The 26,652-nt window shown below is 38.3% G+C and overlaps 1 protein-coding gene across 3 annotated transcripts in view; it reads left to right on the forward strand.

The window, feature by feature from the left end:
- The window catches only part of KIAA1549 (KIAA1549 ortholog), a 136,569-nt gene that overhangs the window by 74,483 nt on the left and 35,434 nt on the right, over nt 1–26,652 (forward strand). For all 3 annotated transcript variants that reach the window (XM_031589772.2, XM_090144031.1, XM_090144037.1), the window contains exons 5-10: nt 449–579; nt 2,398–2,581; nt 8,543–8,602; nt 11,415–11,560; nt 19,209–19,386; nt 20,413–20,597. In XM_031589772.2, the coding sequence (XP_031445632.2) occupies nt 449–579; nt 2,398–2,581; nt 8,543–8,602; nt 11,415–11,560; nt 19,209–19,386; nt 20,413–20,597 (884 nt within the window). The remainder of the gene's footprint in view (nt 1–448; nt 580–2,397; nt 2,582–8,542; nt 8,603–11,414; nt 11,561–19,208; nt 19,387–20,412; nt 20,598–26,652) is intronic.

The following is a 26,652-nucleotide window of genomic DNA, read 5'->3' on the forward strand; positions in this document are numbered from 1 at the left end:
AGGCTGTTACTAACTTATATTAATGGATCCAGTGTGATTTAGACATGCTAACTATTAGATTTCAGTCTAAAAAGAAATGTATTGTTACTTTCCTTAAGATTTTAATTGAACTGTTGAATACAAAGGATTTCAGTGTGGCTGATTCAGCACTCAAGTCTTGTGAAATTAGCCAGTTTGTATGTAGCAAAGGTCTTTCAGCATGCAGGAGGAAACAGTAAGTATTTTGTCAGCAGTATCTTTGAATAATCTAATTACTGCTGTAACAGATTCTTATGAGCTGAAAATTTCTTGCACCAGTACAAAATGTGTATTTTTATCCAGGTTTTCATAGAATATGTCCTGAATTCCATAAAAAAGTGATAGCCCTATGGAATGAGGATTCTCTTGCTCATTTTGTTTGCACTCATGGAAGTACTTGGCTGTAGAAATAATGTGTCTTTACCTTCAGTGCTTCAGTTTGTGCCTCGAAACATGGATATTGGGTTCTGCAACTTCAGTCAGCGCATTGAGAAAGGACTAACAATGGCATTCATGGAGGTGAGCAAACAACACCAGGAGTTCTACAACTTCACTGTGCAGGTAAAAAGATAAGTATGTTTTGTATCTGTCCCTTTTTCTCTTTGGTTGTCCTGTGCTTAACTCAGCCAGTAGATGTCCACAGGCTCCCCCTTCTTATCTAGATCTGTGAGGCTTCATCAGAAAGTCAGAGCTTTTCTCTGCAAATTGGTCTGGCACATATAACTGATTTCAGACTTCTTGAAAGGGTGATCCAAATAGATGATGATTTATATCAATAAGAGTTAATGAAAATAACAGGAATGTGAACAGCCCTGCGGAGAAGGGCTTGGGGGTCCTGATCGATGAAAAGCTGGACATGAGCCATCAGTGTACACTTGCAGTCCAGAAGGCCAACTGCATCCTGGGCTAGATCAAAAGAGGGATGGCAGCAGGGGATGGGAGGGGATTATCCCCCTCTGCTTTGCCCTTGTGAAGCCCCACCTGTAGTGCTACATGCAGGCTCGGAGCCCCCAGCACAAGAAGGAAATGGAGCTGCTGGAGTGGATCCAGAGAAGGGCCATGAGGATGCTCAGAGGGCTGTTTATAAGGGGGAGGGGGACCAACTTTTTACATGGTCTGATAGTGATAGAACAAGAGTTTAAACTGAAAGAGTGGAGATTTAAGTTAGATGTTAGGAAGAAATTCTTTACACAGAGGGTGGTGAGGCACTGGCAGAGGCTGCCCAGTGAAGCTGTGGGTGTCCCATCCCTGGAGATGTTCAAGGCCAGGTTGGATGGGGCCCTGGGCAGCCTGTGCTGGTGAGTAGCAGCCTTGTCCACAGCACGTGATTTGGAACTACATAGTGTTCAAGGTTACCTCCAACCTAAGCCATTCTATGATAAACAGGCTTATGCTGGTCACATAAGCCTTTCACAGAAGTCTGCCCTAACCCTTATCAACCTCATTCTCATGGTTTTTGTTATTACAGAATTGAGTGCAGTCAGTATGTTTTTGTTGGAAGACAGTTTTCAGGTCTCATTGCAACTCAGGAGATCCTATTAGGAAATACAGAATTTGTATGCATTGTATCATTATGGGATCAAACATTCTAGTTACTTCTGAGCTATAGAAATACTTGTAGTGTTGTATGTTGTCAATGGCAGCTACTACTGGAAATTCATATGTGAAATGTATTGAGTATACATTGGATACTGAATTACATGACAGAGTTTAAAACCTCCTGGAAAGTCAATAATTCAGCTTAAGAGATCAAATCCCTCTTCTCTGTGATTTCTTAAGCTTATCCTAGTTTTGCTGTAGTTCCCAAATTAATATAAATAAATAAACAAGTAAATAAATAATATTGTACTATGTGCACCATAAATGTGTGTCTGTGGTATCATAAAGTCATAGCAGAAGATATTACATAAACTTTATAGCATATAAAATACTACCTAGTACATATAGATCAAGTGCATAGCAATATACTCAGTGCTGTCCAACTGAGAGAAGCAATATAACTGGATAGAATGAAGACAGTTTCTTGGACTATCAACTTAGCAATTTTTCTTTTTAAATGGTTTATTACTCGTTGGAATAGGCTTGTTTATATTGACATAATTGCTTCATGTATAGATGGCAAAATGAAATTTCTAATAGTTTAGGGGTCTGGTTATGCATGGTGCAATAGGTTTTGACCGAGAGAACATCTATTTTCATGATTTGCCTTTGTCATGTTGTCTTCCTGTCTGTCCCATGCACTTTGATATTCATCTAGCATTTTCCATCTGCTTTGATGTAAAATACTCCCCCTCATATTAGGAAAAAGATCTATCAAGTAAAGGATAGAAATGCCAGTGATTTGATTTTGCTAACGCTATTCCAATCTTGTCTTTTCAGATACTGAATATAACTCTGAGTAGGCCTGGGGCTGCATTTCGTCAGGGCCCTGTGAGCATCATTTTTGCCATTCGAGATAGATATGGTTTTCTAAATGGATCAGAAGTCAGTGAACAGTTAAGAAACTTGTCCATGGTGGAATTCAGCTTCTATCTGGGTTTTCCTGTGCAGCAAATTGCTGAACGTGAGTACTTGTGGCCAAGGCTGTAAAATACTTTCCTTTTTTTTTTTAGTATTTTTTCCTCTCTACAATTTAAAAATATTTTTAGGTATCTGACTTGTATCATGAATTCTGTCAAGCAAATCTGTAATTCTCTGCTCGCATGGTGTGCATCCGTGTTACAGCAACTTGTTGCTGTTGCCATTGTCCTTTACTTCTGTTTGTTATCTTAAAACTGTCTGTTACCTTTTAACTCTCTCTCGCTTCTTGTATACTACTTGTATTCCAAGTCTTTTTTTTTTTTTCCAATCCATGGTCATCCTAAACTTAGATTAATGTTAGCAGAGTTTCCTTGACATTCACTCTTGACAACTTATGTTTGATTATATTTTACAAGTGACCTCAGTCTTACAAATAAGCTAAGTTTCTGATTTAAACAATAATCCTTGTATAGTAATGGATTGTTCTTGACAGCAGTGACTCATGAACATAAATAAGATCATGAGACAACAGTACTGCCTTTCCTGGTGGCACCTGTTAATGTGCCCATTAATTCCTGGTTTCTCCTATCTCACTGTGCTTTTCAAAGCAGATTTTTAGTCATCCAAGATAATTTTAATGGGCCATATAGTCCTATAGCACCTGACACAGTGATTCTCTCTATGCAGTCAAATATATGGTGGAAAATCAGTCCTAGTGGTAGGTGATATTCAATTTTTCAATCCTTTTGTTTTAATTTTTTTTTAAATTTTGTTTGCTCTGCTCCCATAACCTATTATTTGTATTGCCCTTCTTGTTTCTTTTTAACAATTCTGCCCTCATTTGATTTCACACAGAATATACCTTTGCAGTAGCAGCAGTATTTAATTGAGCCAGGACAAAAAGCCTTGAGAATCCTTGTCTCTGGATGGCAAGCATTTCTTTGGTTCTTTGTGAGGCCACAGAACTTCTCAGATTGTGGGCTGTGATCTTTACCTCTCATTCAATTCAAATTAAATTGATTGCTTGAAAGACATTTCTTGTCACTATGCACAGATTTTTTGTTTTTTTTTTTTCTTTTTGCACTTTTGCCCTTAAGCTTATTACTCTCTCTGGTATTATTTTTAGTGACTTGTGTTTTTTTTTTCTGTGGTGTACAAACATCTGGTCCTACAGTGTTTTGTTTTGTTCTCATATTCTGGAAAGATATTCATAGTGAATTTGAAGGTGGCCCCTTGCTGAGAATCCTGTCTTTCATTTTGTGTGAGGGATCCTAAAGTGCAGTTTGATAACATAATTTTTTTTACCAACATCAATACATCCTAAAAAGACAGGCTGGTAATGAGGGAAAACTATTCCTATTAAACATGTGTCTGAACTGTTCTCCTTTTTTTTTTTTTTTTTTTTTTTCCCCACTCTTTTTTCCTGATAGCAATAAATGTATGAGTAATTTATTTAGTGCTCAGAGCAGGAATTCTCCCAGTGTTATTTGCATGCTTTTAGTGCCTGGCCAGTGAGTACGATTCCTTGACAATGCCAGTGGAGCTCTGTAACAGCTCACACATGAAAGAGAAGGCTGTGTGAAACAGATTGAGTGAAGAAGTGAAGCGCTACTTTTGCAGACTAGTGCCATTAGCACTCCACAGAGTCATCAAGTCCAACCACCAGCCTGACCTACTGAGTCCCATCACTAAACCACGTCCCTTAGTGCCACGTACACATATACTTCCAGCGATGAGAACTCCACCACTTCCCTGGGCAACAAGTATCTTGCAGTATTTGACTTGCACGTCACTAGAAAATTCTAACTTACTGTTGACATAGCACACTGCAGTACAGCTCAATTTGATTTGCACTTCTGTGGTTTGGTCTCTGTAGTGCTTCAGCATGTTTGGATTCACCATGGTGGAACACCAGGCACAGTGCCATTTGATAAGTCAGCAAAGTGAGAACACAGTTTCTCAGCTTGTTGAGGACTATGTGTCTGTCAGCATGGACAATAGTGGAAGTCGTTCATACACTTTTGTAAGTGAGGCATTGTTACTCAGCTCTTTATAGCTATTTCTGCATATTTTTTTCTTTTAGCACTCTTGCAGTGGCTTTGTTTTGAGCCACAGGATTTTAGAACTTCAGAGCCAGAAATCATATCCAAAGGCTCAGCAATGTTGGATAGACCCTCCTTGATACTTCTTATTGAGCTCAGCAATGTTGGATAGACCCTCCTTGATACTTCTTATTGAGCAGTCTGAGGGTGACCAAAGGCCAGATCCTCAGAGCTGCTTTGGCAGGCCAGCACCTAAATGTTTTGGATTTCTGGGCCCTGAACTCTATTTTCATCTTCTCCCTTGGTCTGCAGAGCAGTTGTAGCAGGCAAGGTATTGTGAAGATCTTGCTTTGACATACAGCTACTTTGCTCTTTGCAAATTATTCGCCAACCATCCGCTTTTCAACATGGTTTTTGGAAGAAATTTTGGAAGGTGTATGGGTATGTAAATATGAAATGTTCCCTGCCATACGGTTCTATTGCATTTATGTCTTAAGTGTTGGGCCTGGTAACAGTTAATACTCCTGGCAGTGAATTTTTTTCCCCTTAGTGCTGTATATAGAATATCATGTTTTCTAATCTGCACACAAAGCAAAAAACCTGATCTGTAGGTGAGCTGAGCAGCCAGGGGGTTTGCACTGATCCACACTAAGGACAAGCTACTTGTGTACTATCACCGTGACTCAGCATTGATAAAGCAAGTGAGATATTGCCTACAATATCACAAATATGAGCCTTGTTTGAAGGATTCTGTTTGCTCCCTGCTTCTTGCTCACTTGACCCTGCCTTTTGCACTTAGTCTGAGTTTTTCACATAATTGATATATACACTGTTAGGAACTATGTAGGTTGTCCCTGTGCAATACATCATTTTTTTTTCACTCGTTCATAGTAAGGGACTTGGACTCTTCTGTGCAGAAGTAGAGTTGTTGGAGTGTCCAAGTCTGGAAACTTCCAGACTGTATTTTGTCCCACAGACTTCTAGGTAATTTCAGCAATGTGCTTATACTCAAATGTCCAGTTTACATCTTCCTGCATGCTAATTTTGTGTTGTTCACCTTACGGCTCATATTTCAGATTGCAAACTCATTCCGTTCAATAGTCATAAACTACATGTTAGCAGAAAGAAAAGCATGTCTAATCATGGTTTTTAGGTGTTAGTTCTTAACACACAAAAAAAAAGCAGTAGGAAGGAATGTATTTATTTGTTTATGGCTGCAAGATTTCTGAGGACAGGGAAAGAAGGGATATCTGTGGACTAGAAGAGGAATATTATCCTTTGTGAGCCTACCCCAAATAAATTGCTTTGTTTTTATTATGGCTAAAGATAGAGAGTTGCCTTGGGGCTGTTCTTCAGTGCCATAACAAGTAGTTGGATGGGTAGTATCTATTTCAGTTACTTTGGAGATGTTGCAAGGCTAATAGGATAAAATGAAATGGTGTGGTATAATCCAAGGACTGCAGAATATTTTGACAGTTTTCATCAGAGTGGGGTCTGGATCAGATACAGTATTTTAATACTGCCTGCACCACTGTGTTTCCATGAACTCTCATACTAAGTCCTTCATTCCCTCCGTACTTTCTCTTGCTGTTCCTCCATTGATTATAAATAAGAGCAGTCAGTATGGTATCTGTTTTAGCATGCGTGGTCCCACATGTGTTGGTGTAAGGTCAGTCATATCCATACCAGAGCATCTGGCAAAAGCCATATTGTTGGAGTAGGGTGCTTTAAACAGCTGTTGAAAGATTTCTGGGTGACTGGGTGACCCTTTGCCTTTTCAGTCTGCATGGAATCAATGCCATTACATGGTATGGTGCTTCAGGACTGTGTCATGGGATCTTCTAGTGATGGTGGTCTGTACCTCATTAATGCTTCAGTAATCATGAGCAGACCAACCATAATCTAACTAGCAATGTCTGTCCAACTTTCCCCTGACTCTGCACTGGTTTTAGTCATTAGTTCCCGGTGAATTAGGTATCTTGCAAATATGATCACACTGCAAAGCTGAGGCTCCAGCTGAGCTCAGAACTGGGCCACATGTGGTGAGACACTTCAATGACCAGTGGTATAGGAGCTGGAGCCTGGATTTCTCAACTTTAGAGCACTGTCTGAAGTGTTCTTCATTTCATGCATCCTTTGTCAGGTTTTAGAACCCAGCCTTAGCTGCCAGTGATCATGGCACATCCTTCTTTTCAATTCCAAGATTTTCTGCTCATCAGTTTATTTTTAAATTTCATTAATTCCGTGAAAATTTTAAGTGAATAGTCATCCAGTAATTTGCATGAATTAAATCGTTTTCAAGTACTAATTAGAAAAAGCGTGAAGAGCACTTTAAGTATTGAGGCAAAGCACAATTTTGTTTTAAAAAGAAGAAAAAAACCCACATCTGTTAGCAGTTCAAAGTTTTGTGGCCGTTGGAGGCTTTTTGATTTTCTTATCTTGCTCTTTCCATGCTTAGGAAAACACAGATGCGGTTTCATTTACGCTTTTTGTTCAGGTTGTATCTCTAAATTAAAGTAAACAATTGGCGTGACCAGAGCAGATATAACTACAGACCAAATATAAGCTACACTCAGAAGAATCGTGTAGCAGTGTGCCAAAAATAAATGTGTTAAATTAAATGGACTGTGGGGTGCTATTTGCGTGTCTGAGAGTTTTGGAAATGTGATGCATCCTGATCAGTGTATGGAGTACCGGTGTTCCGTGTTGAGAATAAAGGACTGTATTCTGATACCCTTCTGAACAGTAAGTCACAGTGTACCTCTGGTCGTGCTGTTATTGAAATACAGTGGAATAACCACATTTTCATTTAATTCTGTGTGAATAAAAGAGACGGTTTAACTGGTGGTTCCTTTGCATAAGTAAAAAAATTGGAGAGCTTTTTAAGGGGCAAAGGAATCATTTTTAGATATGCTGACACATGTCAACTGCTCTAGCAATTGTAGCATGATTAAATTAGAAAACTGGTAATTTTCTGCTTCTCTAGAGCATGCAGTGGTGGCAATCTCTACCTAGAACTGAAGACAGTACAGCTTTGTTTTAAATTGTGTTAGCATGGATCAGGTAATTTTTAACCTTTGTATAATGCTTAGCAAACTGCATCTGGATTAAATATTTTGAGAAAGTTATGACCCTTCCTATTTTGTATTGCCATAGTGAAGCTTAAAACATCCCTTGAGGAAACAGTTGGCCCAGCCCCCATCTCCACTTGTTTCCCAACATGTCTTTACTGCTCTCCAGTGGAAACCTTGGGAAAAATCTTATTTTTATTGAAATCATTGGCAATTGACTTTATTCACTTCACTGGGCCAAGGATTTCATCTTGTAGCACAGCTTTATAGAAGAATCTTGGGGCCATCAAGCCACACACATACATAATCTTTGAGATTTGTTCACAGCAACGCTTTTACATGCATTCATATGTGATTTTTGTAAAGTAATTTACCAAGATGATGTATTTTAAATTTTTTTCTCTGCACAAATCTAGAACTGAAATCAGATCTATTTCATTTTCTGCTTTACATTTAGTAGTACCGTGTCATTTTTGCCTCACAGAAGGTCATATTGTTGTTTCCATACAGTCATGAATTGCTTCATTGCCCTTTGAGCAGAACTCTCATCCTGCAGCTAGCTCAGTAAGGAACAGAATTCATAGTGAGTTTTACTCTTAAGCTTGTAGGAGCAATGACCTCAGTACAGCGACTTGAAATTTTTCAGGTAATAAATCTGACTGCATCCGTTAGCTTCTTTTTGTTCAGAGGTGAACTGGGGAGTGTACATCCACAGCACTTGCTTTACCATCACGTCTGCACAGCCTCGGGAGTTGTAATACATCCGTGTAAAGAAGATGCTTACTGACAGTATAAATTATGAAGTAACTTCTTTTTTTTTTTTTTTTTTAAATCTGTTACTGAGAATAGCTTTCTAACTGTTGTTTTTCCTCTGTTCTCTTTTTCCCTCAGCCTTTCATTATCCTAAGCTTAACGTGTCTCAGCTGATGAAATCTTCCTGGGTGAGAACAGGTATGTACAGTTCTTGTGAGTAAAAGTGCAGTTATTTTTGTTAGTAGGATAAATAGCATAAATATAACTGTATAAATAAATATTGATAACTTGGGGGTGCTGCATATTTGCAAGGTGTTAATGCCTGAGCAAAATCTATTCTAAAAACTAAAGACGTGATGAACTGCAGCATCTGAGAAATGTAATTCCTGAGTTTAAAATGAACTACTGCAATTCCTCAATAATGCACTCCAAAGTTTTTGGCTATAAATCAGTTTCTTCTTAGCGAGACAGCTTATGCTGTCAGGCATGAACTGTCTACTCTGTATGCTCTCAATTGATTTTAAGATATTCAGTTTTTTAAAGGAAAACGAAAACTTTCTGTGGCACTTAATATGAAAACATGCCAGGAATAAAACACAATAAAAATAGATACATTCTGACTGCAAGAAACCATCACGTTCCATTGATCTCTTCTGATTCATTCAAATCCCTCCTACCCAAGTCTGCTGGGTGTTTTATTCTGTAATTAACGAATATGGTTGAGCTGTCACTTCTAGATGATCAAAGGATATTGAATTTACCCGCAAGCGCAGAGATCCTACCTACTTCTTCAACACTGAAAGCGTAACTGGGAACCAGGCTTTGCCTAGCAACCTTACTGTTCAAGTGAAGATGTCCTTCTGGATACACTTTTGTCTTCCCACTATCTTTGCATCCATAGTTTACCAGAAGTAGTATAAACATAGTGATTTTTTTTTCAGGCATCTCTGTCTCCTCTCACAAGTGACCAGTTTACTTTTTAAGCAGGAAGCCAACTGCTAAAAAAAATAGTTTGTATTTCTGAAGAAAACTGAAGAATTTCAGTATGTACAGTCACAGGAGAGCAACTACTCATGTATATCCCACTTACAATGTCATCCTCTCTTTCACATTTATGTTAGCTTTTTTTGTCAGTTTGGTTAAGATAGTCATACCATCTCCTGCTTAGAAATCTGCATTACCAGTTCTTGTTGGAAGTTTCCTTACATCCTGCAGTAAAACAAACAAACAAACAAACAAACAAAAAACAAAACAAAACAAACAAAAAAAACAGTTCTTCCAGCTCAGAATCGACATGTGTGAGTGTGATTCACACAACTTTTGTTTTTCTTCTTTTTTTCCTTCCCTAATATATACATATATATAAGAAACAATATTTAAGATATCTTATATAATATATGTAAGATATAAAATTGTAAAAGCCAGCCGCAACACCTTTCTTTGATGCAGGGGAATTTTTTGCAATCCCAGTTCTTGCAAGTATCCTTGGAAGAGCTAGTATGCTTTGGCTTAGTTAGTCCTTTAAGTTAGTATACTAGATTCTAATGGCAAAATCATTCTATGTTAATGACTTTTTTCATTATTTGATAGCTTTTTCTAGACAGATAGTATGACTAATGAGAAAGGGAGATTATTGAATTTATGCTTGCTAAATATAAGCTTTTTTTTAATAGTAGATTAATGGTAGATTACCAAGACCTGACGGCATGGGTATTCTAAAATATCCCAGTTGTCATAAGACATTGGCAGATGTAGTGTTTTCTGTAGTTGTTCCTCTTGGTTATATAATACAATTCATGTTATTAAGCATAATTCATTGATACTCAAATTCAATATATAGGCAAGAAAGACATTCTACTTGCTGTATATAATAGCCCTAGGGCACTCTCTATTTATTTTGCTATTTTATTTTGAGATACATTGTCTGTGATTGAATTTAGCAGACATGTTGTTGATCTCTGAGAAATCCTGAAAGTATTTCCTTTTTTTCCAACATATGCAGTGAAAAATTTTAAATGGAACAAGTTGTTTTGATAACTGTTTTAAAATTAAAAAGAACCTAAAATTGTAATTATTGGCTTTTATCTAATTGAATGCCTTTTTATTATAAATAAATAAACATGAAAAGCTTCAATGGAAAAGGGACTTTTTAACAAATAAACCACGTTAGTGGAGAGCCTCAGGAAGGAAAACTGCATTATTTTGCTGCAGTCAGTGATGAGTCAGTTTATTATCCTTTAAGATTGTTTAATTAGATCATTCAAATGACTGTTGCTGCATTAACTATACCTTTCTTTTACTGGAATGCCATCTTGTTGGCAAAGGTCCACAGTTTTTTGTTGTTTCCTGTGCAGTGTTCCTCAGGTATTTTTCTCAGCATTGACTGCCCCAGTGACCTGGATTACCTGGGGTTAGGGAGTGAAGCTGGGAGGGCTACTAACCTTTTTTTGTATATGCTGTGATTTGCATTGTTGGTAGTCTGTGTCTTATCTAGGGAAGACACACTTGGAATACACAGTGTCGTTCATGTGGTCCATTTTTTTTTCTTGTTTCTGAACCTTTGCCCTGCCCATCTCTCGCCCTGCCTCACTTCCAAACACGAAATTTTGATGGCAGTTAGTTGCAGCAAGCAAATTAACTGAATGTTTTCTTTTGTTTGTGTTTGATTAATTCACTTAATGCTCATATGTTCATGCTCTTTTAAAATTTAAATTGTTTCTTCAGTATTCTGGATCTGCCTAGACGGCTGAGATTCCAGAAGTGCCCTCTGCCCTATTTTATTTTATTTTTAAAATTTATTTCTTTTAAGCTTTCCTGATCCAAACCCTTCCTTTTTTAATGTGTAACCACCAGCCAAACTTCACAGTATTCCCCTAAGAATACTGCTGCTCTTGAATTGTCCTTAAGACGTCACAGAGTGACTCAGCGCTTGTAATTGAAGTTGCAGAAAAGGCACTGAAAACTTTTACTAATTCAATTGTGTTCTTGGGTTACTTTCTCTGCAATGTAGTTCTCTTGGGTGTCGTCGACCAGCGAATTCAGGAGGAAGTGTTTCAGGCTGAGATGGAGCGGAAGCTAGCTCACCTGTTAAACGAGGCTTTGGCCAGAGGGCGGATATGGAGACGAGCCAGTTTTGCAGGCAGCAACATTGTGCAGGTATTCAGAGCTCGAAGTCAGAGGAAGAAATAAAGGGGAATAAATCATCAAATAAGTTCATAATACCTAGGCTTTGAGTTGAGAAAAGATATTTCACGTGCATGTATCGCAATTGACTAGTTTAGCTAGTTGATGATGCTTGTGTTCTGTACTTGAAATATGGGTCTTCTGGCTACCTCATTGTATTTTAAACTGAAAATAACAAATGGAAACAACCGAGTGTTTTAAGTGGCTACTAAAAAATTCTGATGACTTTTGAAAAAACATATTGAAAATGATTTTACTGACATCTTTTTTAAAGAACTGGCTATCTTGTCTGACTTACAGGAGATGCCTAGAAAAGGAGATAGAGTGGTCATCTGAGTCAAAAAGATACTTTGCTGGAACAGCTACTTTGCAGGTCTCTTGTTTTTGTGAAGGTGTAGAAATATGAAATAAAATCATGTGCTGCTTGATGCAGTAGCAGAGTAGTAAATTTGGCCTCTTAACTTCCTGTTTGTCATAGCATTCGTGGTTGCAGGAGGGGGTTTTAAGTAAGGCTGATAAATTATGTCAAATTTTGCACACATGACAGCTTCTGAATACCAGTGCTTCATTACAGTTTTGTTTACGTTGGAATTATTGACATAACGTTCGTGAAGACACGGATATTTAATTTTAATTTGTAAATTTTCACATGCATTCTAGTATGTTCATTAAGCTGAATGTCACAATGCTTTCTCATGGATGATCTTCTTAAAGTTTATTTTTTCTAGCTAAGTCGTCAACAGTTGGCTTACCTCACATATGCCCATCTCACAGTTCAGATTTTCTGTCTTTATTTAACCTGACCCTACAGTTTTAGCTAGCAGTTAAATCTCCATATGTTAGAATTTTCTTACTTCTGTTTTTCTGTCTTAGAAACATCTGTTTCAGTAATTGATTTTATTTTTATTTTTATTTTGTGCAGCTTTGAATTGCTGTTAATAGATGTCTACTTTGAATCTCATATCCCCAACACCTCTTGCTGCACTTTGTTCTTTATGCCTCAGTCCTTCCTTTGCATATAAAATAAACACATAATCCTTATGTTGATAGTGAAGATACCAGAGTCTATAAAATGTGCACATGTAGAATACGGTTTTATTGTTTTAGATAATAACACTCAAATCATTTATTTTCTCATGCACAAGATACCACACAAGTCCTTTCCATCTAAAGGAGAACACTGTGGAAAAAACAGTGTTTTTCATATGACTTACTGTATTACTTACTATAAGTGGATTCTGCAGTTCGTGTCCCAAGCAGCACTGCTGCTCATTTATGCCATTTAATTAGTGCAAAGAGTCTGCAAGCTGCTGTCTTCAGGCTGTGGCAGATTCTCTTAGTTGCGGTCAGCACATCCTCCCATCCCGCATAACACAAGGCTGTTGCAGGTGCTCACTGCCAGTGCTGTTCAGTGTGGTTAATGCTGTAATAAAGGAGGTGTGGATAAGAGAAGGCAGAAGGACAACAGTGTATAACATGCTTGCAGCATGTGATCCTTGCTGCTAGGTACACAATTGATGTGGTACTTTTTCTGCACAAATAATGGTAGGTATGATCATGCACTACAGCTTCTTATTTACTTACTTTTGCAGAATATCCAGAAGTATGGTAGGTAAGACATCCAAGGAGGCTGTTGGTTTAAGGTATCTCAGATAGCTCTTATTAAGCATGAATCATATTAATTATCTATCTAATGCTTAAGGCTTTCTTATGAAGTTGTTTTATTTTGTCTCTGAGACCACTTCCTAACAACCAGAAAGTGAACAAACTTTTCTGTGTTGTCTGGCTTTGATTTTGAGTCATTTGTTGGTGCCCTCAGGGGACATGTGGGAAAGAATCCCAAAGACAATATCAACCTTTGAAGTCTATTCATAAGATTTTAGCTATGTGCTTTCAGGTGAGGCCTAATGGGTGGATATTCCAGAGCACTTGCTTTTACCTGTGTGCAGATGAGTGAAAAGACTGGGTTTTCTTCCTCTCTTTGGTATTTCCTTGCATTGGTGAAAGTATGTGAGTTGTGAGTGAGTATGTGAGTACCTCTCACAACTTTATCAGTTACAACTAAGTATTTCAGTAATCCTCTTGTTGCTTTTCTCCCCCATGCCCAGCTCTCAAAGCCATGCTCTAATCTGGATATTCTGCAGAGAGAATCTCAAACACTTCAGTGAGGACTGCAGCAGAGAACATGCATGCTGAAATGGCGTTTCTGTAGAGAACAAAACAGATTGGCTAAGATTTGACTTGTATAATGTATATAGATAGTTAGGAATAGTTCAGCTTTAATATTAAATTCTCCTGGAAGTAACAACCTTTTCACCTGGGTTGTTACTCTCTGTGTTTGAAGGTCCAAGCTTAAAGCTGCCAGACATGCTGTTTACTTTTTATGAGTGCTAGAACTGGCTGGAGCAACTGAGCTTCATGTGTGCTGCAGTGCTGTAAAGCTGGCCTGTCATTGCTGCAGCCCTACAGATGGAAACCTGGAATCTGAGCCTAAGTCTGAGAAGACAGCAGATTTCACAGACGGGGTCATGACCACACAAGTATTCCTGTGATGCAAAGATTGTCTGCTATGCAGAGCTGCTCTCACATTGACCTTTTCCAGGTTCAGTGTAGTAGATATGTCAGCATCACTCCAGGTGTGAAGACATGTGCAGCTGGAGTGATGCACCTGTCGGTGGGCTCTTCAGGGGTGCTTCTCTGTCAGTTCAATATCTAGTCTGTAGCCTCTTGCAATAAACCTTTTGGTTTTATTGCTGCTCATTCCGTTCTTTGCAGCCAAGCTTATAAGCTGTGTATGAAATGTGTTGTGTATATGCATCTGTTTTGAGTCTTCGGGGACAGCTATTTATATTCCTTGTGTTTTGTATTCAGATCTTTCCCATATTTCTCGTACACCAACCAGCAACTGCTGTATTAGTAAGCCACAACAAAGTGAACATAATGACCAGAAGCTGCTAGTGTTTTGGATATTTCTACTAGCAGGACGTGCGTGTATTCACAACAGACTAGACACACATTTCACTTGTGTTGAGCCCCCCCTGGACCTGTTTTTCCTGAGGTGGAAGATATTAATAGCATATTGAAATGTGACATTTCTAAGCTCCTTGGAAAATCAAGATTGTGGGTCAGAAGGTGAAGCAATTATTTGTGAATGTTACTGCAGGCATATTAGTTTCCCTTCTAGTACTAATTGATAGCTTGTAAGGTTTAGATTTCATTTCTAAAGGTATGTGTTTTGACCTAACAATGTTAAAAATTAATCTTTCAATCAATGCACTTTGTATGAGAGCTTCAGACTACCTACAGTGCCCAAATAGCATGTTTTCTGCTCCTCTGTGCAACTAATAGGTGGCACTTCAGGATTTAAAAACAACACCTAAAACCATCACTTACAAAAACCTCTGAAGTTTCTTGCCTGGCTGTTAAACCTGAGATAGTCCCATTGATTTTTGTGTAATGTTCATGCTACTGTTTCACCGAGTGTGTCATATATTCATATTTAGTATGAATCTGCTGTTGCTGCAAATTCAAAGTATATGACTTGATGCTGTTTGCATTGCAAACATACAATATATGTTGTGAAGTGTTAATCATAATAACTCTAAGTCATTAAATTCATGTGAAATTGCTGGGCTTAATACTGGTTTAAAAATATGCCAGGAGCTAACACACACTTACTTTTCCTTTATTTCAGCATGCTTGTTCTCTTGAACTGAAAGTAAAAAGGTGGTCCTACTAAGTGACAAAAAGAACAATGTTCTGATGTAAAGAAAAGGGCAGGTTAGATGGCAGTACAGTCATAATGTGTGAGGGAACATAATGAGCAAGTTGAGTTTTTTATTAGAGCAAATGTTAGTTCTCTTAGTTTCCTTACTACCAGTATATATGTCGCTCCCATGCACATAGTCTGGGAGAAGGCCAAGTCTCTCTGGGAGGTGTGGGTCCACAGATGGAGTCTGTGGGAACTGTTGCTGCTCGATCTCATGGTTTGAGTTGCTTCGCCCCATGTTGGCCACCTGCCACAGAGTTGGGTGGATGGCCAAAGCCATACAGGCAATGAGAGCCCAGGGACAGCTCCCCTGGAAGTTTCTAGTGGAGCACCCTCAGGTTAACCACAGTCTGCTCTCAGTCAAACCAGTTCATGGGCTGATGAAGCCTCCACACAGAGCAGCACTGGAACTCTTGTATTCCGTGTCCGGCTACATCAACTCATTCCCCGTTCTGCCCACTGCAGTGTAAGCAGGGTCTGCTGCCATGCTCTGCACATGCCTTGTCCAACACCTGGATTTTCTCTGTTTTCGTATCTGAACTAGACCTGGTTGCCAAGGAAACTCTCCTCACTGACCTATGATAGTCTCTTGAAGACATGTTTTAAATTAAATTTACTGGCACCTGAGCACAATTAAGCCTTTACTCTCTGGAGTTTAAATGCACATCTAGTACCAACAAAGATTATGTCATTTTTGTACATTTTAGTTGAATGGATTAGTCTTTTTTTTTTTTTTTCTTTTTTTTTTTTCTTTTTTTAATTTTCTGCCTTGTCTTTGTTGAAATTCTTGCATCTCATCCCTCCCTATGTTTTCCCTCATTGCCCAATTATAAAAGTAAAATGCTTCTTTACACACAAGCTACATTTCTGAATGCCTGGAAAATACCATTTCTATCTCTGCTTGCATTCTTAGCACAGAGAGACAACTCTAACCTATGAGATAAAAACAATAATCTGAAGCTGCATGGAGACTATTTGGGGAAAAAAAGCACAGAACTTTCTATACAGAAACTGTAAAAATGGGCAGAATGGCTGTGTATATTGATTTTTAAAGTAGACTTAAAAATACTTTAGATCTAGTGTACCGGTTTGTGTTGCAGCAAACTTAGAGGTCAGAAAAAAGAAGTTGTAGTGAATCAATGTAACAGTTAAGAAAACTGAAGTACAGATATTGTCACAGTGAGTGTACATACAAGTGTAGTTGTCTCATCACCTCAATAATACCATGCTCAACCATCAGTTGTCCAAGAATAGAGCTCCATAACCATCTCCCCTTGGGTTTGAAATTTAGTCTGCAGTTTTCCTCAGTATGATGTGAGCAATCATAAAGAATTTTGTACTCAGAATGAGTTCTTTCACAGAAAATGTATCTTAAAACAAAGAACTTAGTTCATGTGCACCAACCTCAGTCTCCACTCTCTGTTGAACTTCATGTTCATTCCCATGTTCTCTGTTCTGTACCAAAATACCTCCAACTGCTTCTCCTTCCTCTATCCCCAGACAGTCCTGTCACTCTTTCCCTATTGCTCAGCATGGAGAGGAATATTAAAGGTGTTTTGTTTTGCATGAGATACCTTGCACTAGGGTCTGTTATCCTTCTTCTCTGTCCTTTTTTGAAGGCAATTGTGGAGTAGTTTCTTAACCGATTCAACCAGAGGTTCTGGCTGTTACTCTGTATGGCACACATATATAGGCATGATGCTTTTTGAGTACTCCACAACTCCATAAAATCAATGATGATTCAATTTAAGAATCTCTAGTTTTTCTCCAATTCTGTAGGTTTGCATGTGACAAAAAGAAGCTTCCCAGAAGTAAAATAATACTTCACTGGCTTTTTAATCACGTGCAGCCTTTCTGCTCCTTCACTTCCCTTTTGAGTTATGTGTCTGTTAGAAAGTTCTCATCCGTGCTGAAATCAGATAACCACTTAACACTGCAGTTCCATGCAGTAAGACCAGGCTGTGGTGAAAGCAGAAATACAAAGCTGTGGGCATTTGTTAACTAATGATATATCTACGTTCTGTGAAACCAGATTCAGCCTTACAGCTGCCCAGTAAGCACATTAAGAAACCTTATTTATTGATACCCTTACATATTAGCAGAAGAGTGAACAGCATTGCAATAAATTCAGCATTGATTAATGAGTCCTTCTAGCAGGTCTTGCTGTGTTTCATAAATTTCATAATTTTTCTACTCTATTTGTAGGTATTCTCTTAACTTACTCAAAATGTGGCTAATGCTGAACATTCTTCTTCGATTTCAGATGATTTGAACTGTAAGCTTTGAAAGTGCAACCATTTATGCGTTGGCTTTACTTTAAGCCAACAAGAAGTTTATTGAGATTCTAATTTATTAACACTGGCCTTAATAGTAAAGGAGAGTTCAGAAGGAAACTAAATATATTGCCCTTTTGTGGCATTTTCTTCCAGATCTCTTCAAACTCTGTTTTGCACAGTGAAATACCTCTTGCTATTAGTTTGGAGTAGTTTGAGGTTGTGATCACTGTTAACTATAAATGATGATACAGAAAAGAATTATTATGTATGAGATTTAATTTTGTAGGAATTTAAAATTGCCTCATCTGCAATGTAGATGTTTGGTGGCTAGATAGTATCTACAGGGTTTCTTCATAGCACACATTCTTTTGATTATTAACATCTTTAGAAGAAGGCAGAAAGAATTGCTTCCCACAGCATCAAATAAATTCCTTCCCGAAGAGAGGTGGATACCAGAGGGAGCCGTGTGGAGGATGAAGGTGACTGTGCAAGTTCTTTCATTTAGGTAGAACAAAAAGTTCTTTTTGAAGCTAACTGTGTATTTGCCTGTATAAATGCTTAACATTCAGAAAGACTGGAACAAAAAAGCGTGCATTATGAATAATGAAGTAAAAATATTCAGAGATGGAAAAGTGCAGTGAAATAAATCTGTCCAGTTATTCCTACTACCTGACAAGCTACAAAGACAATAGGGGCTACCAGAGTGGGATGGTGTTTGCATCTTTAGGGTAAAAGAGTTCTGTTCAGTACTGGATGTGTATGTTGTCACGAAACAAATAGAAAAAATAAAAAAGAATAGAAACTTCTTCAAGTTTGCCATAAAAATGTATTGTGTGAGGAATCACTGCCCTGCAAAGTTTCAGTTAATAGACTCATAGAATATCTCGACTTGGAAGGGACATCCAAGGACTGAGTCCAACTCCTACAGTTGCAAAACAGAAATCTCTGTAAAATTCCGTGACCCAAAGCACTTAAGTAGTGCTTGTTTAATTTGACATATTGTTTCAGCAATGTCATCTTCCCCTGAAAGACTTAAAATCTTTCGTATAGCAGTTAGGTGACAATATTCTGAATCTCTATTTGGAAGAAAATTATTATTTCTGAATATTAGCTTTGTATGTCTACATTTGTGCAATGTCGACTGGAGCTTTTCTCAGATGAGAGAACTAAGTTGTGTGTATGCTGTCTCTGCTGCATACAGTATTTTGGAGCATCGTTTTCTCATTAGAGTTCCCTGGGATATGGACAGTTTCCAAACTGAGGTAGTTTCCAACAGTTACATAGTTTGTATAGCATCATATTTCTAGTTATCACAGAGGTATTTCTTCTACAACAATTGATTGGTGTAGCATAACACCGTGTGGTGTTTTTCTGATGGACTAGTGGTTGCATAAAGTGGCAGTTAAGACAGATATGGATACTGACTTGGCAAAGCTGTTCCAAATGCTGTTTTTTAGAAAAATATCTGGACCCTGTGAAGGGAAGGGGAAAGAGCGGGGAAGACTCAAAGGCCAAATGTATGGGAACCCCAAATAAGTACAACGTAAAAAGTAAAAACATTCCAATTACTTTACAGATTGTGAACGTGTCACGGTTAGATGGTGTTGATAACCCCGTGGAGCTGATCTATTTTGTGGAGGATCAAGATGGAGAAAGATTCAGTGCTTTGAAGTGCTCAGACCTGATGAACCGAGTAGACATCCAGCGCGCTGCAATCATCCTTGGATACCGCATTGATGGCACTGTTGCACAGCGTAAGTCCTATCCAATCTACACCAGTGCCAGCAGAGAGGAACAGGAAGGGTGACATTATACAGTTGTGTAAAGAGCACAAAAAAATTTGTTTTTTTTTCTTATTGGGAAGAAACTGAACAGTTTTTAATCTAAGAAAATGGTAATTTTATATATGGACATGTCATGACATAAAAGAGCTATCAAATACATAAGATATAAGAATTATATTCCTTCAATCTTGAAATTTACTATCAGAATGGCTACTATTAAAAATGGTAAAGATGAGGTTGCATAGAAATACTGTTTTTTAACTCAAAATGTTGTTTTAAGAGTGTATGTCAATTTGACTAGAAATGTATTACTGCTGTGAGTTTGAGCCCCACATAGAACTGCTGTGCAAAACAGAGCGAACCAAAGTTTTGTTGGTTCTTTCAGTTTACTTTTTCGATACAGTACTGATTTAATTACGCTTTACAGTATGATTATTTTTTTTTTCTCTTGGAGGGTAAAAGATGTCACACACCAGCAGTGAAACAGAGAAAGGAAAAAACAATAAAAAATGTGGAGCTATACACATTGGGAAAGAGGATTTTAGTGATTTCAAATTGACTGTGATTATTGATGGGAAAGGTAACAAGATGTGTATAATGAAAGAGAAGAGGTTGCTCGAAAAACCACTTAAAGCAGAATACAGACAATTAAGTGAAAAGCCCTTCTAATGTTAGTGACAGGGCATTTTTCTGGATGCGTTTCACTTTGTCATCTCAATCTGGAGTTATGGAGTGGTATGGTAGAAGTGTATTTTCATGAGTAATTTAAGCACAAGTATTTGGGAGGGAGACCAGAACTATTGATCGCTGCCCCATGCTTCCTGAGCATGACATATGTTAACTGATAAGTGTAAGACATTTCCTGTGATGTGCGGCTGCTTTCTGATAAATTCCTGAACTAGCATTTACGAGAACATAAAAATACATAACCTTGATGTGTCCTCAGTTAAAAATATATAACCACATAAAACTGCTCTCTTCCTTTTAACTTCACAGCTGTGGAAAAGCTGAAGGAGTCCTCCTCAGAGGCACAGAACAGCAACCTATGGATTATTGTTGGAGTGGCAGTCCCAGTTGCTGTGGTGCTCCTGATTGTCATTATTTTATATTGGAAACTTTGTCGAACAGACAAGCTGGAGTTTCAGCCAGACACAATAAGCAACATTCAGCAGCGACAGAAGGTAAAAGGGGAAGCTGTGCTGGGAGGAGGAGGTTGTTGAGTATTCTGAGCATAAATGAATTTGGGTGTCTAGGGAACACCTATTATCCTTAAATAACATTTGGAAACACAGTTTCAGAACCTTCTGGTTAAAAAGAAAAGAAGAAGAAAAGTTAAGTGATACTTAAAGTCAAGAATTCCATAAGGCTTTATCTGTTCTCTTAGCTTTGTGGTACTGTGCTAGATAGATACATTCTTCCGAAATGCAGGCACTGAGGCTGAAAGGAACCCTTTTTATCACTTCGTTTTAAGGCTCCAGCTAGGACTGAGTAAGAGGAAATGTATTGAGTGTTGAAGCACTGACCTTGTTTTTTGCAGAAGCTGAATTTTTTCTTTGGAGAGATTTCACTAAACTAATTTGACAACTGAACCTTACCATCCATTATAGCTCACACTGGAGCTAGCATTTGCTAGAGACCGTCTTTTCTGCTACCCATTCTGCTGAGGCTCTTGTGTTGCTGTTGTGAGTTTCTGTCACTAGGACTTCAATTACTAAATCTGAATGAGATCCAGTAACTTCATGGGTGGAGAGCATATTGACTGAAGTGATAGAGGACTGGGTTAGGATGGTGAGAAATTCAGTCTGACTCTTTTGTGCCCAAAACTAAATGATTAAATAAATGATCAATCATTTTCACAAAAGTATTCATCAAAAGGAGTGGAAAAAATGACTAGACTAAGTATCAGAGATGCTTATTACTGACTATGTTATCAGTGGCATTAGTAAAAGCAAAATAATCTGCCTGCGTTGACCCTATGGTACTGTAGTCATGTTCTTGTAACTGTCACCTCATGTTCAGTCATACAGTTTTCCCTGTAACAAGTCTTGTCTGTACACCATGCTCTCTTTCAAGATAATTAACGATGGGAAAGATGAGAGAAGCAGAAAGCAGTTGCACTTACAAAGCAGTCAGAAAAAATCAATAGCAACTTCCACTTGTCTTGCCAGTGAAGATTGAGTGTCATCATCAAGGTCAGCAACAAGTAGTGCCCTTCAATGAACTTCTCCCCCTGCTAGCGTTTCTCCTATGATACCTAACACAACCTTTGATTGAAGAAGTTCCTGTAGTAGTATAAGCTAATTTGGGAAGGGTTATACAAAAAAAAGCAGGAGGGGAGATCATTACCCTTGGCACACTACTTCATGACATAAATTTTCATTACCTCTCTGCTGTCTCAAGCTTTGTGTATGAAAACAATTGTGTTGATGATAAGGCCAGAAACATTCCATCATCTCATTGTTTTGGAAATTTGCTCAGCTTTTTGTCACTAGTGCATCCACAGTATTCTTGGTTTGAATCATTCATGAGTCAGAAGCCTTGAGTTTGTTTTTATGCAAGTCTTGTTTCAGTTCGCCTAGGGAGTCTGTCACTTTGCCTTCTTCAGAGAAGTCACTGCAAGCAAACTAGAAAGAACCAGTAAGGACATCTTGTCCAGTCCTTCCTGTGCCATCCTGTGTGGATGGCTCATAATTAAATATTAAATGAAGTAAAGCAGTAAAAAGTATCTTAAATTTTTATCAGTGCATTAAAAAACTAGCAGAATCTACTTCAAAAAAACTTTTTTCTACTTTGCTCAGAATCTAGAAGTAAGTAAATCATCTGGTTTCAATGGTAGCAGGCTGTCATTGGGCCTTTTTCATGTCCTCAAGCCACGGATTGGAATTCCAGGCCAGAATAGTGCTTATTTAGCAAGCACTGCTTACCTGAAGATGGTCACAACAGCATACAAACAATGAGACACATTTGATCTACCCCCCTTTCTTTAAATTGTTTGTGGTTTTTAATTTTGTAAATGCAAAGAAATGATCAAAGTGATCAGGAATTTAGGATTTAGGAAATTAACTCAATTGAAAAACAGAATTGCCACGCATCTCAGTCCCTTGCTATCCTTACAATTTTTTGTATTTGCCTTTTGTATAAAGAACAGTGAAGGCCTTCGCTGCCTCTGTAAACGGAAGGATATTTTGATTAAAAATATGGTGATATGACCACTATTACAAATCACAGTCTATTTTCTGATAAGCAGACAAGTACAATTATCTATTGCTCATAACACCCAAAATGCCTTTTGGTTTTGCCCCTGGGAGTATGACTGCCTGGGTACAGTGCAGTTGTAGTAAAGATCACAAGGTAGTTTGGCTGTGTCACTGTAAGGCTATCATCAGCAAAAAACAGGGAGACAGCCTGAACTCAAACAAGGCCAAGGTGGATTGCTGACAGAACCAATGCAAGGTGCAGTAACAGAGGGGTGCTTTACTTCTGAATGTTCTCAGAAGCCTGCAACTTACGTAAACAGAAACAAACACATAGGAAGGAAGACTTCTGTTGGAATTAGTCCCAGTTTAAAAAAATAACATAATAAATGATGGACCTTGGAGAGACTGATGGATTTTCTGATCCATCCATCTGCCCCCGAGTACAATCAACAATACCTGAAAAATACTTTTTTGTCTGGATACAAGGTGGGAAGAGGTAGTTACATCAAAGTTATCTGGGACACTTTTTAAAGCAGGTGTTAAGGAAACAGGTCAGGGCAGTGAATTTCTAAGCAAGATTCATAGGTCTGTGCAAGGGTAATTATTTTCAAGAGGTGGAACTGAGGTATTTAAAGGGCACATGAAGTATTCATGACTTGTTCTGTAAGCTGTTGCATCCTACAAGAGATTCACCTTGATGTGATCTAAGTTGTTGCAATGGATAAAGATGTCTTTGCCTTTGGAATAAAAAGCCTAAGAAGCATTTTAAAATTATCAGATTCTCTTGCCTTTGCCTGTAACCACCATCATGTCATTACAACGTGAACTTTTTTTGCTGGTAAGAAGCTGTGCAGTGTCTTTGTGGGAAATTGAATTTTTGAAATGATTTGTTTTTCTTCTTTGCAAGAAAATAGATAGATGTATTTAATTCCCAAACCATCATCCTGCTTAGTACTGGACTCCTGCAGTTTTTGTGCAGAAGTACCGTCAACCCTTTTCCCTATATATTTATAATGCAAACAGAGATGGCAATATTTTTTCTTTTCCTATAGACATAAATATATATCTATATATATATATGGTACCTGATTCTCTAGGGATCTCACTTTTTCTGCTGTGTGCTTTTAAAAAAAAAAGTCAGATCCCTTGCTAGGACTTCTCAGAGATAGTTTCAGCTTTTAACAGTTATTCAGGGAAATGTTCCCTGCTCTAATGGTAGGAATCCTACTCATCTATAGATAAACTAGATATAGATATAGACGTTTATTTAGAAAGGTTGGAATGTTCTCCTTCTAATTGAAGGTGTCTCTGTCCACGGCAAGGGGGTGGAACCAGATGGTCTACAAGATCCTTTCTGACCCATGCTGTTCTCTGAATCTATGAAATACTGGGCCTGCTGAAGTCTTGGACTTTGCAGTGCTCACTTGGACCTAGTGACTTGCTCAGTTCCTGATTTTTCCAAGGGCACATCCTAAAATCCTGGAGGAAAAAAATCTTTCTCCAGCTGGGAGTTGCTTCTCTTTGGGCCATCTGTGTGCCTCCATGGTTCTTATGAATCATTGTCAAAATGTATGTTGACATGTGGGAGAGGTGGGGTGAGTCGGCCCCCAGAAAGCCAAGGTCAACACATATGGTACCCCACCTTCTTAATGATCAGTATCACAGTGTGAGAGCTGGAGGGCTACCAGTTGGTATCATGTGCCAGAAAACCTCAGCTAATGTGTAGTAATCTGGCGACCATTACCAGCTCTGGCCCATCTGCTCTCATTGGTGCTGTTGTGGCAGCTACTCAGGCATCCCCATGCTGCTCAACATTACTGATTATGAATTGTGCATTCCATAGGATGTCAGGCAGGCTTGTTTGGATTTTTATTTTACTTCAAGCAGGAATATCTGATACCTGAAGCTCATGTGTCAGGTGTAACTTTACACATCTGAATTGATAGTTTCGCTTATTATTGTATATTCAGTAGACTACCTTTTGGATGTTCCCCAGATCAAAGAGGCCAGCCCTGCTGGAGGCTAAATACTAGGCTCCTGTTCCTGATACAAAGAATTCTTGTGATGTTTTGACATCCTATGATGCTTTTGTTCATCTGTATAAAGTAGAGGCAATAGCTCTGCATTTCAGAATAACTCCAGTCAAAAGAGATCCATGTAAAGAAAGGCAGCTGACACCAGTCTTATAAAAACTACTTGAAAACTGACATGAATTTCTGCAAGAGATTAGTGTCTGTGCCAACTGTTTGCATAACAAATACCTTTCATTTCTAATAGCAGCCTTAACTAACTATTGAAAATGTCTTTTTGGAACTGGTGTGCAGGTTTTCTTGAGTTCGAATCAACAGCTGGATTCTGACAAGGAACACAATATTCAACATCTTAATTACTTCTCAACAATGTATTTCTCTGATGGCAATTCCTCTGCAAGAGCTCTTTTGTGGGAACTCTTCTTCTCTACTGAGGATTACCTACTGACAAGTTGTAGATGTAAATACTGCACTTAGATATTGGTCGTACCAGTATATGGAAAAACTAAAATGTATCTGCTTTTGTACAAACGTTTGAGTGGCCATATAAAGGTCTGACTGAAAGGCCAGCTCATTTAGATGCCAAAAGCAGAAATCTTTAGAAAGTGATATCTGGATAGGGAAGGTACATGTAGAATCATAGAATATCTTGAGTTAGGAGGAACAAAAATCAAGTCCAATTCCTGACTCCACACAAGACCACCCAAAAATCAGAGCGTAAAATAATTGGCATTCTAGCAGAGTAGCTCTTTAGCCTTCAGTTCTGTGAGGCTCAGGGTCTTTTTCGTTCTAGAAGTGGTGGTATTTAGCCACACTCAGTGGATTTATCTTCTCTGAACTTTTCCAGTCCTTCTGAACCAATCTGAGCTACTGACAAGTGTTTGTACAGTTTGTTATGTGAAAGAATCATGTCATCTTCTTTTGTGTTGCATTTACCCTGCTACCTCCATGTTTACTATGATGCCCCTAGTCCTTATATTGGTAGCAACAGTGAAGAACTGGTTCCTGGACTCCTGCTTGATGCCAGTCTTGACTTCCAGATCTAATCAGATTCCCGTCTCCATGCTCTTCTTTCCAGATCAAGGGGTGCCACTTCTCCTAGCTTTTCTTTTGAGCTAGACTTCGAACCATTTATTTGAACTAGACTTTGAAAAGGATTCATTTTGTAATTCTTATCAGTCTTTCTGAGAAAGGGAAGCTAGAACTGCATATGGTTTGCAAATTGTTGGTGGCCCATAGAGTGGTATTTATATCATGGCTACTTTTGAAAAGGAATTTAAAAAAATTATTTTCAAAATACGTTTTAACTTTATAGTATCCTAATCGTATAATAAACCACTGAGATTAGATTACCACTGTGGAAGTAAATTCTGCCTTTCCTACTGGAAGATAATAGTTTACCTTAGAGTTAAGCTATTTTTAGAGCAAGGATATGTGCCTGTAGCAAATCATTGTTATTGGAGGTTTTAACGTCAATACTCACTTGTTGCAGAACAGCAAGACATTTCACTAAAATGCTTTGCAATCCACATTGTGATTGTAGCAATGTGACAGAGCAATGGAAGGCTTTTATAGCCAGAGCTGGCAGGCTAGGTGATTTGTTCGTATGCTTTATCTTCTCAAATTACAGGTGCCTGCATGAAATGGCATCATTTGAAAGGATTCTTGGGCCTGCAGCGAGCAACAGATTTACCCTAGTTTTCGGATAGTCGTGGATAATGGGGCACAACAAGGGAGGAGGGGAAAATGTAGCTTCATTTCAGCACATAGATTAATCCTGCAGTTTGTATTGTTCTGCTTTCATCCTGCCTGTATTAAACCCTGTTTAGATGTATAAATGTCTCTTACAAGACCATAGGATGATCTTTGTTGACTAAGCCCGACAAAATGCCAGCACAAAGTCAAATTAAAATTGCTGATCTTTATTCTGTCTTAAAGTGTGTTAGCACTTTTTTTAATATTTACGGAGAGGAAGTGTTTTTGAGCTATACTGTGTATGTATTCTGTCC

This window comes from Phasianus colchicus, chromosome 1 (assembly GCF_987193195.1).
Source record: "Phasianus colchicus chromosome 1, bPhaCol1.hap1.1, whole genome shotgun sequence".
NCBI lineage: Eukaryota > Metazoa > Chordata > Aves > Galliformes > Phasianidae > Phasianus > Phasianus colchicus.